Raw genomic sequence first — 18,502 nt, forward strand, 5'->3', positions numbered from 1 at the left:
TTAATTGCATCTCCCTCTCAGATATACCCAGAGTTGGCTTGCTGAAGGTGACCTAGGCAGCTTTTCAGGGGCAGACAAGTGTTCAGAGGTCCTGTCTGCATGCTCCGCATATGGTCCTACCTTTAGCTGTACTTTAGCATAGGATTGTAAACCTGAAGAAAGACAGTGACTGATGTCTTGTTAAACACAGGGGCCTATGTACAAATAACACAATTAAAATGTTAAAATTGTAATGCAAGAGTTGCCAGCGGGGATATTTTGGATGCAAAGGGCACAGTGCTAGTGTTCCCCACAGTGTAGCACTGAGTGGCTGATTGCAAAGCAATAGTCGGAGCACATTTGCTGAACTGTTTTTGAGATTAAAAAAAAAAATAATAATAATTTTTTTTTTCATATAACTACTTTGATCTGTACTTCCAGGTCCTGTAAGTGCTCAATTGACAGCATTCTACTATTATGCCAGTTATGGTGGTGTTATACTTTTTTAACTGTGAACACCTGTAAAAACACTTCAAAAAATGCTTGCCAAACGCTGAAATGCATATAGGGGCTTTGTTTTGTTTTTTAGGAAGCATTTGGCAGACCTAGTCAGACATATATTAAGCCAAGTATCAGAAACGTGAGATTTAAAGGGTACCTAACAGGAGTTTAAAAAAAAAAAAAAGTTAGATATCCCAGTAGTGGAAAGGCTCTGGATAGTCCAGAGGCTTCCTGGATCCTCCTACAGCCTAGCTGCAGTGCAGGATCCCTTTATAACCTATTCAACTCTCGAGCACTGCCATGGCCAAAATAGATCAGAAATAAAAAAAACTAGCTAGCATTCTCAGAACAGTGCTGGTAGGCTATCTGCATGATTCAGGGCCTGTTTCCACTTCTGCGGTAGGAATCGCCGCGGAAAAAATTTGCATGCGGATGCGAATTTCGCATGCGGTTGTATGCAAATTTTCATGCGAATTCGCATACGATTTCGCATGCTTGACTAGGTATGCAAATTTAACCATGGCAGTGCCTGTGTACTTTTCCATTTTTTAATGCAAAATCGTATGCGAATTCGCATGAAAATTCGTATACCAAAACGAATTCCCTATTAAATACATTGTATGCGATTCGTATAGCGGTATGCGAATTCTGATGGCCCTGCCGCAGAAAAACGCAAAGGAATCCTGACAAGTGGAAACAGTCCCATCCACTTGTATTGGCTATCGAATTTGCATGTGGCAAACGCATGCGAATTTGCGATAGTGGAAACGGGCCCTCAAATGTTTATACTTATTTACACAGGTTAATGTAAACTAAAAACGAAATCTGTGACTGCCATCATCTGTTTCAGAATACATTTTAGGAAAAGGGCTGTGTAACATAACGTCCTAACCTATAAATCTCTGCTGACTTGGCAAATTAAAGGCACTATCCAGCCACTTAGCAGCCATTCCACTTAGCTGCCAGCTGATAGATCTGCAGCTATTGGCTTTCATTTTGCTAGCATAGCTTTCTCTTCCCAGGAGAGCAGAGATATGTTAAAATTCTCAATCGGGCCTAATTATAAGGATGAGCAGGTGAAAGCAAAATTCTTTTTCGCCTGAGATGAAACTTAAACTGAGCGTTAGTTGATATGGCTGCAACCGTGGGGGGTTAACTCACTTTGGTCATCACCTCTAGCGACAGCACTTCACTCCTATATCTTGCTACTACCCCCTTTCTGCTCCCAATACTTCCTCCTCCTGGCTTCGAAATGGGAAGTATTGGAAGAATCTAATGTGCTGTGGAGCACTGGCGCCAGTGGCTGCGACCAAGCAAAGTTAACCGTTACTGCCATGGCCTGCGTCAACTAACGCTCAATTTTACTTCTGCTGCTTATCCATAAGGTGCCCGCTAATGATGCAATTTTTTATTTATTTTCTTTGTTTTGTACAATCTAACCAAATATTTGTTGTGGAAGGGTAAACTGAGTGAATATACTTTGGATACTTCAGAAAGTCCCTAATATTACATAGAAATGGTAAGATGGTACAAAAAAGATGGCGCACCTTTTAAAGTTATGATTTGGCTTGACCCACTCATGTATAGACTAAGCTGACAGCTGCTGGCAGGATGATTATAGTATACTCTTAAAGTGTACCCAAGGCAAAGTGCATATTTAAAGTTAACCTTTAACCTGCCTGGCGTTCTATTAAGATCGCCAGGCAGGCTGCGGGAGGGTTTTTTTTTTAATAAAAAAAAAACTATTTCATGCAGCCAACTGAAAGTTGGCTGCATGAAAGCCCACTAGAGGGCGCTCCGGAGGCGATCTTCCGATCGCCTCCGGCGCCCAGAATAAACAAGGAAGGCCGCAATGAGCGGCCTTCCTTGTTTTGCTTATATCGTCGCCATAGCGACGAGCGGAGTGACGTCATCGACGTCAGCCGACGTCGTGACGTCAGCCGCCTCCGATCCAGCCCTTAGCGCTGGCCGGAACTTTTTGTTCCGGCTGCGCAGGGCTCAGGCGGCTAGGGGGGCCCTCTTTCGCCGCTGCTCGCGGCGAATCGCCGCAGAGCGGCGGCGATCAGGCAGCACACGCGGCTGGCAAAGTGCCGGCTGCGTGTGCTGCTTTTTATTTCAGCCAAATCGGCCCAGCAGGGCCTGAGCGGCAGCCTCCGGCGGTACTGGACGAGCTGTGCTCGTCCAGACCGCCCAGCAGGTTAAAAAAGTCTCTCACTTACCTGGGGCATCTACCAGCCCCCTGCAGCCTTCCTGTGCCCTCGCAGTCACTCATGGCTCCTCCGGTCCCCTGCTGCCAGCTAGTTTCGTTTTTTTGCCGACTCGGCGGGCTGCCACGTGTACCTTTGCACGCATTCCCGCTGGTGCAGGACATTAACACGTAGATTTTTACGCGTTGCAATGCGTAAACATTTCTTCTACAGTATGTAGATGGGTGGTGCCAGCACTGCTATTCTTTGTGGGCTGCCGATATATAAAGATGCAGTGGGCCACATCTATAAGTTAATTTTGGGGCCAGTAAAAAAGCCTTGAGGGACTCAGTTTGAGGACCACTGCTGTAGAGGCTTCTCATGTCTTGCTCGTCGCGATCCTCTGGAAGATCCAGGCTGCGCTCCTTCAGGCACAAAGCTCAGGTGTACTATATAATATATAATCAGCCACGCTTGCGCAGTAAGATGGCCTTGTGCCACTGCACAGGCTCAGCCGTCCTCGTATGTGTGCAGCAAGTCCGCGCTCTTGGCTAAAGAGGAGCATGGCCTGGATCAATCCAGAGAAGAGGACATGGAAACACCACAGCATCCAGAGACTTCAATTTTATTTGCTTTTTTTTTTTTTTTTATCCCTTACCCCAAGTTTTTACTGTTTATTTGTTTCTGTTCAATGACCCCCATTGAAGTATGCCAGAGCTCAAATCTATGAATTATTGACCCTTTTTATCTCTTTCTTGCTCTCAGAAGCCATTTACTGACATCCGTAAGGGTTATGCTATAGTCTGACCCAGTCTAACCCAGACAGAAACGGTCACTTGCCTACCTGATGTTAAACTCTTTCAGGCAGAGAAAGGGGAAAAAAAGGAAAACAGCCTAGTTATACTGTATTTGTATTTGGCACTCTACATACACATGTCTATCGCTTCATGTCTCATCTCACTTCAGTTGTCCTTTTAAGGAAATAAATATGGCAGACTCCATATTCTTCTCACTTCATTTGTCCTATAAGCAGATGACAGTCAGAGCAGCCTATCAAAAACTGTCCTTTCACCTTACAGAGACCTGTCACTAATTGAATTTCTAGTGATAGGATAATTAAGGTTAAAAAACATAGAGCAAGTTTGTCATTAAATTTCCTTGAAAAGCAAAAGTATACCCTGCCTATAGCAACATTCTTTGATCTTCACTTGCTTTTTTACTTGTTGGTTGTACCACAGAAAGTCCCCTCTGAAAGTCTCAGATTGATTTTCACTATCAACCACTTAACCACGATTTTAATTTCCTGAATTACCGCTTTTAACTAATGCTCAGCTATTGAAACATTGAGGAATCTGCTTGCTACAGTGTTGGATATTATTGATTGCATTTAATTCCAAGGCCGTGAAAGGATGTTTTGATGGGAGTTTTGGCACCAGAAATCTGAGTGAGTCATGTAAATTATTAGGAGGGGAAAGGCAATGGTTTCCTCGCTCTACTGAGCTCGTGCAAGTTTGTTTTTTTTCTTGCTTTCTCAACTTTCAGAATGTTTCACTACGCATCAGAAGAGCTCAGCTGAATGAATGTTGGCTGCCAGTAACTGAGACGCACATGACACCCGCGCCTCATTTAACCTCGGAGGCTGGTCAGCTCAGGTCCTTCAACACATCAGACAAGCAAACGCCTGCCAACTCACTGTGGCCTTTGGTCCAGTCTGAATAGGAAAAAAGGCACAGAGCCACAGATGTCTGGGTTTTTCTGTGTTCCTGCCTACTTAAAATCAGCACTTTAAGCTTGCTTCTCCTGACTGGTCTTGAAACTAATCTGTCCACGTTGCGTTTTTTTGTTTTTTGTTTTTTATACAAGTGTGCATACTGTAGGCCTTTTTGTATGTTGATAGCGTGGTGTGAAAAGCTATACCTGAGCTTTAATGGCTTCTCAAAGTGGCTACTTGATGTCAGTCTTGTTCTTCTTTTTATGCTCAGGGTGATGAAAGCGCAGCCACACCCAAGACTGAGCTAAACTACGTTTTGAAAAGTAATCTGGATAAGTGAATGTTTATAGATTATTTGAACAGAATACCCTTTCCATGGGCCATCTGTGCATGCATTTGCAATATAGCTTACTTGCTCTCCTTTCTAGATTTAGATGGTTAGCAGGAGCAGGTCAATCGGGTATGACCGTGTAACACCCAAAGGAGGACGAACAAGATGCAAGACTACCGTTCTCAGCATACCTGCATTTGATAGAAACCATGGCCGATATGCAATAACTTTTTCTCCTCCTTCCCCACCTAGGAGATTCATTTTCATCTTCTCTTTAAAGGACTTACGAGGCCAAAACCTGTAAAAAAGTAAAGTACCTGCACTTGAGGCAGTGCGGACTGCGCAGGCGCGGCCAGCTCCGGCGGCCATATTAGGAGTGGCTGGAGAGCCTGACCCGGCCCGTGGGGTCGCGAGCACACGGGGGGGGGGGGGGGGCGCGATGTCACGAAGGGTACCCGGCGGAACTGCACGGAGGGCGCGGATGGCGTCCTCTGTGCATTTAAAGAACATGCAGGTACTTTACTTTTTTTTTTTTTTACAGGTTTTGGCCTCGTAAGTCCTTTAAAATAACTTTTCTGCACTTTGCAATTGAAAAAGTATCAAAGTGCTATCAAAATTATTTGGAGTATTTTTTGCTTGCTGGTGGCTTGAAAAGCATTATATTGACAAGGCGTGAAAATGTCACATTGGAGAAAGCTTATTACAAAAAAAAATAAAAAAATGGTGAATTGCAAGGCTTGTAGTTCACAGGAAGTAGGTGCTGAGGATTTTTCAGTTTGTTAAAGGGAAATTAGCCATGAAATAAACATCTGGAGACTCTATGGACAGGTTTACTGATGCAGGAAAGAAAACTACAAGATGAGTTTTAGACTTGAAGGGTTCAGTACCAAAGCTAATACTTATAATGTACACTAATTTTGTGATTGCTTAACTGATTTGGGACTGCCGCTGGTTAAAACTATGCTGCACTTGTTGCTGCCTGAGCCTGATGCAGCGTAGTTTTAATGCTGGCAGCTCCCATTCATCGCGTTTAAGAGGAAAAATTGCTTTAAAATAGAGGTTGAACAAAACACTGATCAACTGTTCTCTGCTTTGCATGGCTTTCTTGCTGCAAAATTATATTAATGTTAAAGAGAATCTGTAACGTCAAAACGTCCCCTGGGGGGTACTCACCTCGGGTGGGGGAACCCTCAGGATCCTAATGAGGCTTCCCACGCCGTCCTCCAACCCTCAGGGGTCTCGCTGCAGCCCTCCGTACAAGATGACGTCATTGTTTACCTTCCCGGCTCCTGCGCAGGCGTTCTGACGGTTGTCTGCTCCGAAGTAGGTGGAAATACCCGATCGCCGTCGGGTCTGCTCTACTGCGCAGGCGCAAGTTTCCGGCGCCTGCGCAGTAGAGCAGATCCGACTGAGATCGGGTATTTCCGTCTACTTCGGAGCCGAAAGCAGCCACAGCGCCCCCGCTGGAGCCAGCAAAGCTAAATATTGAGTTGACAGTCGGGTCTGTCGCCGGCTGTTCGGAGGGCTGCAGCGAGACCCCCGTGGGACAGAGGACGGCGTGGGAAGCCTCATTAGGATCCCGAGGCTTCCCCCACCCGAGGTGAGTACCCCCCCAGGGGCGAACACGGTAAATCCAGCGCTGGAGACTTGGGCGCAGCAGCGCAAGAGACTTGGGCGCAGCCGGCGCCACCATAGGCCGTAATAGGAACTACGGCTATCGCAGGCACAGGGAGTAACTTCAGCGCCGTCAGAAGACGGACCTGAAGTTGCTTTTAAAACAATAATTCGGATTCCAGCGATTGCTGGAAGCCGAATTATTTCATTCCCCCACTATCCATGTCGGCCTGGAGGGGGAATAGTAATTAACACGGCCCGGACTTGTGCGGCAGCAGGATCAGCCATATACTGGCTGTGTCCTGCGCCCAAGTCTCCGGCGCCGTTCTCTCTCGTACGCCCCCAGGGGATGTTTTTGATGTTACAGAGTCTCTTTAAAGCTAAATGAATGCAAAACTGAATAAGGGCTCAGACACACTATAAGCGCTTTGAGTGCCTTTTGGCCTACAGAGCGTTCTGAGAGTTTTTTAAAAAACGTTTCCCATTGACTTACTTAAAAATCGTGGAAAAATCACGATTTTACCATGATTTTAATGTAAGGCAAATTCAAAGAGCAATCAGGGTGATGGGTGAAAATGTTGTGGTGGGTACAAAACCTTTTTGGTCATGAGTGAAATGTGCTCGTTAGGTCACGTTCACAGCAGTGCGGTGTAACGGCCACTTTGTAACACCGCTTACTGCATTGCAATGCACCATGTATGCAATGTTCACAGTGCAATAGGAAAATTGCACTATAACTAGATGCGGCATAGTAACACACTGCATTCAGTGTTACAGGTGAGAGTGAAGCATACTTAATTTAATTGACTATGCTTCACTCTACCCGGCGCAACAAGCGTATAATGTGCAGCGTTACTGTCAGGGCTGTGGAGTCGGTACAAAAGTCATCCGACTCTATGAAACCACCGACTCTACAGCCCTGGTCACTGTCCCATCCGTTGCGTTCTTGCTGTGGCAGTGACCGCTCTGGATGTAGCCTTAGTCTGTAATTAGCTTAGCAAGTGAAAGAGCAATCTGGTCGTTAACAAAATACGAAGAGGAGTAGAAGCCAGACTAACTTTTTCCCAGCATTAAAGTACAGACCTGATTGAAGGTGGTGGCAAAAAGCAGGGGCAAAGGGTAGAGTATATGGTTTCTACTTTTTTTTTTTTTTTTTCTTTAGCTGCACAGTTCACCGCCCACCTTTTATCTATATTCAGATCTGTGACACTGCTCACATGGTGAAGCGTTTGAAAATTAGGCTTTTTTATTTCAAATATTGTATTTATTTTTGCTAGACACATTAAATGAAATGTGCTAAAAAAAAAAAAGTGTTCATGTCAAGTTTTTTGTTTCCATCTTCTGTATAAGACTAAAACAAGAACAAATATGTTAAACTTTATTAATGTAATTTGTTCATTTTTTGACAGCCGCCAGAAATTTGAATGACATTGTGGATTTGCGGCCAGAAATCTGGATTGCACGTGAACTTCGTCGTATTGGGGATGAGTTTGATGCCATTTACAACCCAAGAAGGGTAAGTTTGTTACCATGATTTACCTGGTTAGTCTTAAAGGGAAGCTGCCATATTTATTTCCTTTCAAACAATACCAGTTGCCTGGCAGCCCTGCTGATCTATTTGGCTGCAGTAGTGTCTGAATCACATCAGGAACAAGCATCTAGCCAATCTTGTCAGATCTGACTAATATAAAACGCCTGATCTGCATATGCTTGTTCAGGGTCCACGGCTGAAAATATTAGAGGCAGAGGATCATCAGGACAGCCAGGCAACTGGTATTGCTTAAAAGGAAATAAATATGGCAGCTTCCATATCCCTCTCGCTTCAGATTCCCTTTAAATTAAAAGTAAATCTGCATCTGCTCATTATGTAGTCCACATGCTCCTTCTTGATTCCCATATTTCAGCAGTTGGATTGAAGGGGGTGGTGTTAACCTTCCAGAAAAATGCAATCCATGCAAGTTCTATAGGTTAGAAAAACTATATTGATACGATACTTAACTGTTTAGTCAATGTTTGCTGTTAAATTTCACCCTGGTTTACATTCTAAAATATGTATCGGTGATGCAGGTAGCTTTTCTGCTGGCAAGCTGAATCACTGATGTGTAGGTAGCAGAAACATTATTTTATCTCCCAGAGTGCTTCGGAGCAGAAGGCTACGTGATAACATAGCCTAGGGTAAACATCATTGGAAAGGCAGGCTTGTATCCCAATATACAGATAATAGGATAACAGAGGCGCCAACAGGATAAAAAAAAACACTAAAAGAACTTAAAAACCCATCTTGGTAATAGAGGAGGTAGTGGTGGACTTACCTCCTCCAAGCAGAACATACGACTGTTGATTTTCAGTCAAAACAATTTTATTGGATACTCCAAATAAAGTGCAATGCGTTTCGCGGGGTACAAACCCGCGTCGTCAGGCAATAACAGGAGTAAACAGCATCTGCCAGTATCAACGCTAAGCGCCTTTTGCATCCCAATAAACAGCAATATATAATTTATAAAAAGCATTTGATTGTGACACCAAGATGGTTAAAACAAAACTGAATACCTATTTATATTTTCCTATGAGTTGTGGGTCATAAATCATACCATTATTTATCAGGATGAAAGCCAGTTGTAATTTGTAAGCTGTAGTTTTAATGCCAAAAAGAATGAAATGTAAATCAGACAGGCCTGAACTACAAAATAACACTTGTAAGTTAGAGAGAAAAATACATGTAGAAAGAACCACAGTGCTGAGAACAGCTACAGGATGAGTGGCAGGACTAATGCAGAACCTAGCTGAGAACCAAGGGTCTTTTTCTGCATCAAATCGTGACTGCCAAAATATACAGTGGTGTGAAAAACTATTTGCCCCCTTCCTGATTTCTTATTCTTTTGCATGTTTGTCACACTTAAATGTTTCTGCTCATCAAAAACCGTTAAAGGGAACCAGAGGCCCCAGAAAAAAGATTTTATACATACCCGGGGCTTCCTCCAGCCCCATACGCACGGATCACTCCCACGCCGCCGTCCTCTGCTACCTGGATCCGCCGGTACCGGGTCCCGTCATGGCCGGCTGACGCGGCCAATAGTCCGCATCACACGGAGCTCCCTCCATGTACGTACGCGTGAGGCTGCCTACTGCGCAGCCATGGGTATGGAGAGAGCCCCTGTGATGCAGACAATTGGCCGCGTCCGCCGGAAGTGACGGGACCCGGTACCGTCGATCCGGGAAGCGGAGGATGGCGGCGTGGGAGCGATCCAGGCTTATGGGGCTGGAAGAAGCCCCAGGTATGTAGAAAAGCTTCTTTTTATTCATTTATTTATTTTTTATTATGTTCTTCTCTGGTTCAAATGATGATTTTTATTAGTGAGAAAAAAAAAACTACAAATCTACATGGCCCTGTGTGAAAAAGTGATTGCCCCCCTTGGTAAAAAATAACTTAACTGTGGTTTATCACACCTGAGTTCAATTTCTGTAGTCACCCCCAGGCTTGATCACTGCCACACCTGTTTCAATCAAGAAATCACTTAAATAGGAGCTATCTGACACAGAGAAGTAGACCAAAAGCACCCCAAAAGCTAGACATCATGCCAAGATCTAAAGAAATTCAGGAACAAATGAGAACAAAAGTACTGTAATTGAGATCTATCAGTCTGGTAAAGGTTATAAAGCCATTTCTAAAGCTTTGGGACTCCAGCGAACCACAGTGAGAGCTATTATACACAAATGGCAAAAACATGGAACAGTGATGAACCTTCCCAGGAGTGGCCGGCCGACCAAAATTACCCCAAGAGCGCAGAGAAAACTCATCCAAGAGGCCACAAAAGACCCCAGGACAACATCTAAAGAACTGCAGGCCTCACTTGCCTCAATTAAGGTCAGTGTTCACGACTCCACCATAAGAAAGAGACTGGGCAAAAATGGCCTGCATGGCAGATATCCAAAGCGCAAACCACTTTGAAGCAAAAATAACATTAAGGCTCGTCTCAATTTTGCTAAAAAACATCTCAATGATTGCCAAGACTTTGGGGAAAATACCTTGTGGACCGACGAGACAAAAGTTGACCTTTTTGGAAGGTGCGTGTCCCGTTACATCTGGCGTAGAAGTAACACAGCATTTCAGCAAAAGAACATCATACCAACATTAAAATACGGTGGTGGTAGTGTGATGGTCTGGGGTTGTTTTGCTGCTTCAGGGCCTGGAAGGCTTGTTGTGATAGATGGAACCATGAATTCTACTATCTACCAAAGAATCCTGAAGGAGAATGTCCGGCCATCTGTTCGTCAACTCAAGCTGAAGCGATCTTGGGTGCTGCAGCAGGACAATGACCCAAAACACACCAGCAAATCCACCTCTGAATGGCTGAAGAAAAACAATATGAAGACTTTGGAGTGGCCTAGTCAAAGTCCTGACCTGAATCCTATTAAGATGTTGTGGCATGACCTTAAAAAGGCAGTTCATGCTAGAAAACCCTCAAATAAAGCTGAATTGCAACAATTCTGCAAAGATGAGTGGGCCAAAATTCCTCCAGAGCGCTGTAAAAGACTCGTTGCAAGTTATCGCAAACGCTTGATTGCAGTTATTGCTGCTAAGAATGGCCCAACCAGTTATTAGGTTCAGGGGGCAATTTCTTTTTCACACAGGGCCATGTAGGTTTTGAGTTTTTTTTTTTTTTTTTCTCACTAAATAATAAAAACCATCATTTAAAACTGCATTTTGTGTTCAATTATGTTATCTTTGACTAATAGTTAATGGTTTTGATGAGCAGAAACATTTAAGTGTGACAAACATGCAAAAGAATAAGAAATCGGGAAGGGGGCAAATAGTTTTTCACACCACTGTATGGTTATGTATTCTCTCTCTTCTACCAGTGCCATGTGAACACTTGTTTTTTCCACTGTACCCACAGATACTTAGACTGAGTTGCAGTAAATGCATAATTATGCATCACATCTTTTACAAGTATTCATCTAGCCTGTGTACTTAAAGAGAATCTGTACTGTTAAAATCTTACATAAATAAAAGTACCAGCCTGTTTGTAGTCTCCTAGCCCCCTCTGTGACATTTTCGCTGCTCCTGCTGCTTTCCTGGTGATAAAATCACTGTTTTATTCATTGTTTTTGTAAACAATGAAGATGGCCGCCAAACAGGAAATACATCATCAGAGCAGGTGCCTTTGCAGAGGCTCCTCTCAAACGTGACTTCACTGCTGTAATATTTCTCCTACTTGTTGCCTTTGCTGCTTGTCTGGGCTTTGAACTGATCTTTCTGCACTCGCAGCTGTTCACAAGGTCACAGAGCAGAGACGCTGGCTGTGACTCATACACACAGCACACACACACAGAGCCTGCAGGGGGCGTGGGGGAGGTGTGCATAACTTCTCCCTATCACAGCACATTCCTCTCTGTGGTGACAAGGCTCGACAAAGGAAAGATTAAATTTAATACAGAGACAGTGCAACTACAGTATGTAATTTGAAGCAATGGAATACTGTTCGCCTTCTGTGTGGGCAAATATTGGACAAACACAAGTATGGGGATCCGATTTAGTTGTACTGGCCTTCAAGTGATACGCCCATGGCTAAGCCACAAGACGACACCAACTCTGAGGTCAGAAAGGCTGGAAATATAGTTAACATTTTTGTAAAACCTTTTCTGGTTTAGTTTTTGAAGTGTCAGCCAACATTAATTACTGCCAGGCTGCGAATTTATCCAGATAGAAATATTAAAAGCTTTGTGAGCTTAAAAATAAAACTAGGAAGTCTTTCTCGAATTACAGGCTGGGCTGCATTTCTTGGCACGGTGCAGTGATAGGTGTTGTGCCACTTCCTGTGCAGCTGTTCCTGTAGGAAGACATTTCCTGCAAAAACACACACACCCAAGTTCGGCAGGAAAGTGGATATCCTATTTTGACTGCTGCAAAACGAAAGCAAAATTCAGTCTTTCCTAGTCTAACTGAAAGGCGGAGTATCAAATTAGTATTTGTTTGACTTAAAACTGTATGGCCTTGCTTTCCCTTTTAAAAGATCACTTAGGGGAAAGTGGTCACTTTTTCACTCGAGCCAGTTGTTAATAGGTTTACTGAGTTTGCATTCATATTTGTAAATGTGGTCCGTCATCTTGGTCTTATTAGAGATCTAAGCAAAACCACATTCCAATTTGTGATGAGCACCCTGTTCTGCATAAACCTTTATCCCAAATTCAAGCCACAAGCAAGCATATGATAGCAAATATGTTTTTGTTTTCATGGCCGGTAAACTATTAGGTGTATGTATAAACCTTCTTTGACATCTCTGGCCATCCCTACGTTAGGAAAATGGCTAGTTTAAATTTACCAGTAGGTTGTAAAGGCAGATTAGCGCTGGGAAATTGCTGCTTAAAGCTCCCTCTTACCTAGGCGGTTCTATGTCACTCTATCAGTCACTATGGAGCAGCAGAAGACTCGGATGTTAGTCTCTGCATGCATCAATGTAGTGCTCATCACTCACCTGGCTCAACTGCTAGAGGAGGAGAGGGAAGTTAGAATAGGCTTGCAGTGTGGCGCAGTGAGGAAATGACCACCAGTGCCTTGCTAATAAGATTCACTTTCTCACTGGATCCAGACATTGTACTGCTGGTCTCCTGAATGTGGAGGAGATTGTGACTGCAGTAGGTGAGCTTGTGAGGGCTGCACTGTATCCCCAGTAGCAGATTATGGTACTGTTTTATCCAACTGAAGAATACAGTTGCAGTTGTCAACACTAGTGACTGCAATATATTGTGACCTGGGTATAATTGTGATCCCCACCCACGACATTATTTTGTGATAGAAGATGTTAGAATAACTATATGGGCAATAAGGAGCTGGGACACAAGATCTGTAGGTCAGACTGAAATTAGCCTTTAAGTATATGTATAGATAGCTGCCAGGTGGGGTAGGAGGTCATACACCGTTGCAATAAGGATAATGGCATTTCTGCCCATTATGATGTTCAGAGCAGTGCTGAAATAGTACTAGCCCTGCTATTTTTTTCCACACAATTAGTGACTTTTGTCATGTTTAAACCAGTTAAGGTTCAGCTAATCTACTTTTGTGAAACTTGTTTATATTTCTGAATGATGACCTCAGATAACCTCAGATAAAGTGCATCCAGAAAGTGTTGACATTGCATCATTTTTTCCACCTTTTATGTTACAGCCTTATCCTAAAATTGAATAAATTCATTTTTTTTTTCAGAATTCTATACGCAACACCCAAAAAGTTTACTTGAGGTTTTGGCAAATATATTAAAAATTAAAAAAAAAACAAGAAATCATGTGTGCAAAAGTATTCACAGCCTTTGCTCAATACTTTGTTGATGCAGCTTTGGCAGCAATAACGGCCTCGAGTATTTTTGATTATGATGCCACAAGCTTGGCACACCTATCTTTGGCCAGTTTTGCCCATCCCTCTTTGTAGCACCTCTCAAGCTCCATCAGGTTGGATGGGAAGCGTTGGTGCACAATTATTTTATGAACTCTCCAGATATGTGCAATCAGATTAAAGTCTGGGCTCTGGCTGGGCCACTCAAGACCATTCAAAGAGTCCTGCTGAAGTCAGTCCTTTGATATCTTGGCTGTGTGCTTGGGCTAATTGTCCTGAAAAATGAAATGTCAACCCAGTCTAAGTTCACAAGTGCTGTGGAGCAGCTTTTCATCCAGGATGTCTCTGTACAGTGCTGCAGTCATCTTTCCCTTTATTTTGACTAGTCTCCCAGTTCCTGCCACTGATAAACATCCCCACAGCATGATCCTGCCACTATCATGCTTCACTGTTGGGATGGTATTGACCTGGTGATGAGCGGTGCCTGGCTTACTGCAAACGCCTGACCTTCACACCAGAGAGCTCAATCTTTGTCTCATCACACCAGAGAATTTTGTTTCTCATGGTCTGAGAGTCCTTCAGGTGCCTTTTGGCAAACTCCAGGCAGGCTATGTGCCTTTTACTATGGAGTGGCTTCTGTCTGGCCAATCTACCATACACGCCTGGTTGGTGGATTGCTGCAGAAACCGTTGTCCTTCTGGAAGGTTCTCCTCTCTACACAGAGAACCTCTGGAGCTCTGACAGTGACTGTCAGGTTTTTGGTCACCTCTCTAAGGCCTTTCTTCCCTGATCACTCAGTTTAGATGGCTGGACAGCTCTAGGAAGAGACAGAACAGTGTCAGCCAGGAGCCTCAAACTGCAGAGAATTATAACACCAAGGAGTCAACCAGTCCACATATAAAGTCCACAGTGAAATAGCAAAATGACTGGGTCTCCACCTGGATTAGTGCAAATGCAGCAAAAATTTTCAATATACCATAGTAGCAAAACGCACAACGTTTCAGCCGAGAGGCCTTTCTCACACAGTTTCTTGAGAAAGGCTATTTGCTATTTCACTGCAGCTCTAGGAAGAGTCCTGGTGGTTTTCAACTTCTTCCACTTACGGATGATGAAGGCCACTGTGCTCATTGGCACCTTCGAAGCGGCAACATTTTTTTTTTTTGTAACTTTCCCCAGATTTGTCCCTTGACAATCCTCTCTCAAAGCTCTAAAGACAAATTATTTGACTTCTTGTGTGGTTTGTGCTCTGACATGAACTGTTGCCTGTGGAGTTTTATATAGGTAGACTTGTGAGCCTTTACAAATTCTGTCAACTGAATTTACCACCGGTGGACTCCAATTAAGCTGCAGTAACATTTAAAGGATGATTGAGGAGCAAGATGCACCTGGGCTCAATTTTGAGCTTTATGGGAAAGGCTGTGAATGCTTATGTACATGTGCTTTCTCATTTTTATTTTATTTTTTTAAATAAATTTGCAAAAATCAAGTAAACTTTTTTCACATTGGCATTATGGAGTGTGTAGAATTTTAAGGAGAAATGGATTTAATCAATTTCTGAATAAGGCTATAACAAAACATAGAAAAAGTGATGCACTGTGAATACGTTACTTTCCGGATGCACGGTCAGTGTTCTCCCCAGAATTTTTTTTCCAGCTGGGTGGCATGAAAAAGTAGCCGGGTGGGGCGAGATGAGAATGCAGGGCCAGTGCTTCTGTGAGCAAATCTGCTTACAGCATAGGAGGAGGTGAGCTGATGACAGCCGGGTGGTCACCAAAACTAGCCGGGTGGAGCACCCGGCTAAAAGAGCCTGGGTAGAACACGGAAGGGTCATATAATTTTAAAGTGTACTTGTAAGGGAAAATCCCCAATTGATACACTCCTTAATAGAGGGAAGCCTTTGGATAATCCCGAGGCTCACCGTCATTCTCCGCCATGCCGTTCCAGTGCTAGTTCCTCCAGAAACAGTTGACAAGCAATTGTTGACCGCTTACAGGTGCGCAGTAGCACAGACTTGATCAGGTTCTGCTGAAATCCAAGCATGTGAATGCGCAGTGTGGCTGTACTTGTTCTCATATGGGAGAGTGCCTGCAAGCTTTAGGTGGACACAGCACTGGAACAGGGCGGTGGGAGGGAGACTGAGGAAGCCTTTGGAGCATCCAGAGACATCCCTCTCCCAAGGTGTCTAACTTTATGCTTTTACAAACTTGCAGGTTTACTTTAATTGACATTCTCCACAGCTGACCTCCACTGCCTGCAGATATAAATTATACTTACTACATTTTGGCTATGTAACTGATAGGATCCCCCATGTCTTTATATGATGATCACCACCAGTGAGGGGCAGACCCCTGCAGTCCTAATGTGATCCATGCATTTTGCACTGTAATAAATAGGGCAATTGTTAGAAGTAAATACTATAGCAACAATCTGTGAGGGGTCATGGTGCTGAAGAGCTGGCAGATATTGCTAGGATATGTAGAATACAATGAACACATGGGTGTTCTTATGTGAGGGTATTTTCCCTTATTTGCCTGGAGTTCCTCACTTGACATTTCTTGAAATTAATCAATCTGAACAGTAATCTTCAGAGACAAGACATCTGGATGCTGTATTTTGTACACCTTTACCAAATTAAATTTAAAGCAGGGGTGACTAATGTATTTGGTAGTGATCACCCAATGCAATCCAAACAAAAACAAGCGAGTGCCAGATTTAATATTTAAGCCGGCAGCACATGGGCTATCTGTCTCCTGGACCTTAAACATAATTAACCAACATTTTAAATAGCGACATGACAACACATTCAGTTACTACTCTCCCGATAGACCCTTGATTTTTGGTACATAAAAATTACATACCATGCTACTAGCAATTACAAATGCCAGATACCATCTCATTAGAAAGGTGTGACACCGTAAATATATATATATATATATATATATATATATATATATATATATATATATATATATATATATATATATATATATATATATATATATATATATATGCTAACCAATCGTTTATTCAGCAATCTACACACAGTCTTAACTTCTCAGACTGAATGTTTTGCTTTATTAAAATTAAGTATTTGAAAAAGAGTACAAATCTTACCTTGCTATGTGCTAATACTGGACGGTCTTGCCTGACTGGAAACTTGTAGTAAGTGAATATGCTGAGGAACAGCTGATTTTTCGAGTTTTTCATTATGGTTTACCATGGCTAATGTGGGGGTTCCTTTCCTAGAAGTATGCAAAAAGTGGAGAGCTCAGTAATTGTATATATTTTTTTTTATTTTATTTAAAGCAGTAAAGCTTGGCTCAGTGTGCCCAGTTTCCCTGAAACTTGGACCTACCCCAAAAATAAGCACAATTTCTCAGGATGCTTGAAAAAGAGCCCTATTTACAGTTCATATAGTCAATGGAAATAGTGTCTGGGCAGCTACAGTATACATGTAAAAAGCAAAATGATTGGCAATAGATGCAGGAGGGCTGACATTCACAAAGGAAGCCTCAAAATACCCTACATGGCCCAAAACTGTAAAGGTCGGCAAGTGCCAGGATCTCTGTGAATGTAGATTGTTACATGGTAAAAGGAAGTTGAAGAAATTCATGAGGGGTTTCAGGGTTTGAAGGATTATGATCCAGAATGTTGTGGTGATGTTACTAGATTTGAATAAATGTTCTTTTTTTGTGTGTTTTTGTTTTTTCGTCTCAAGAATGGGTGTAAATTGTTTATGTAAAAAATAAGCCCTAACTCTTTGAGCAAAAATTAATCCAGCGCGGAGATTAGGGAGTGTATGCTTCGGTTACTTGACCAACAGAATTAACCAGCTGCAGTGATCAAGTTAGTCTTTTTCTTAAAAATAGACTTTTATTTGGTTAAATTTAAACTACCTGTCTCTTAGTATATTCTGTTTAAATAGCCAGTATTAATGTCATGGCTTTTGACTATTCACAATACAACCTTTTTCTTTTGCAGGGTATTTTGGACAATCGACGCAGAGGTGTGGACAATGACCAAGTTATCATCCTGCGTGTGCTACGTTATATCATACGGCTGATATGGAGAATGCAGTGACTAATACTTTGGCTCTATGAAGGACAAATGAACTACTGTATAGATGAAGGATTCCAGTTCACAGCCTTTGGCACAAATTGGTATTCTATGCAACTAAGGGTTCTGCAGGTACGCCCACGAGTGGGTGAAAGACTTATGCTTCAGACTGATCGACTGCAAATAGATTGGGTTTTTAGGACGTTTTTATAGCATATATGAAATTTATATTTTATGTATATAAGAAATTACGTCTCCAGACTCTTAATATCTACTGAAATATGCATCCATCTCCAAAGACCTGTGGATATTGTGAAAACTGAGCCTTTGGATCCACATAGCTGCCTTATTCCGCAAGACAAATGTGAGATGGTGGCATCATAGCACATAATCAGAACACTTAAGTGCCAACTTGGTGCTTGCGATTTGTCCCGTTATAAATGTCTCCATTGTCTAATGGTTGAGGATTGTACTGTTCCATTGCCTTCCAGGATGGATATCCTTTATCGACCTTTATGCATCTGGCAACATGAACATTGTCCTGTCTTTTGAAGGATGTTGTTGGAAAAGGCCCAGTCCCCACCTCCCCAAACTTTTTTTTTTTTTACTACACTCTTATGTCCTATAGATGAGCTAGTGTTGGCATAATCTAACCGGTGTCTTTTTACGTTTGCTTTTTCTTTCTTACTGCAGACATATCTAGATCCAGTGCTGGAGTTCAATCAGTTTATTTTCCATATTAAGTACATAACATTGTATGTATTTGGACAAAGCTCTGTTGAGTTGGATGAGGC

At 42.7% G+C, this 18,502-nt stretch overlaps 1 protein-coding gene across 3 annotated transcripts in view; it reads left to right on the forward strand.

The window, feature by feature from the left end:
* The window catches only part of BCL2L11 (BCL2 like 11), a 42,713-nt gene extending 24,757 nt beyond the window's left edge, over nt 1-17,956 (forward strand). For all 3 annotated transcript variants that reach the window (XM_068232280.1, XM_068232282.1, XM_068232281.1), the window contains exons 3-4: nt 7,732-7,838; nt 17,634-17,956. In XM_068232280.1, the coding sequence (XP_068088381.1) occupies nt 7,732-7,838; nt 17,634-17,732 (206 nt within the window). In that variant the 3' untranslated portion in view covers nt 17,733-17,956. The remainder of the gene's footprint in view (nt 1-7,731; nt 7,839-17,633) is intronic.
* The last annotated feature ends 546 nt before the right edge of the window (nt 17,957-18,502 follow it).

The sequence above is a fragment of the Hyperolius riggenbachi genome, chromosome 4 (genome assembly GCF_040937935.1).
Source record: "Hyperolius riggenbachi isolate aHypRig1 chromosome 4, aHypRig1.pri, whole genome shotgun sequence".
In the NCBI taxonomy this organism is placed as follows: Eukaryota; Metazoa; Chordata; class Amphibia; order Anura; family Hyperoliidae; genus Hyperolius; species Hyperolius riggenbachi.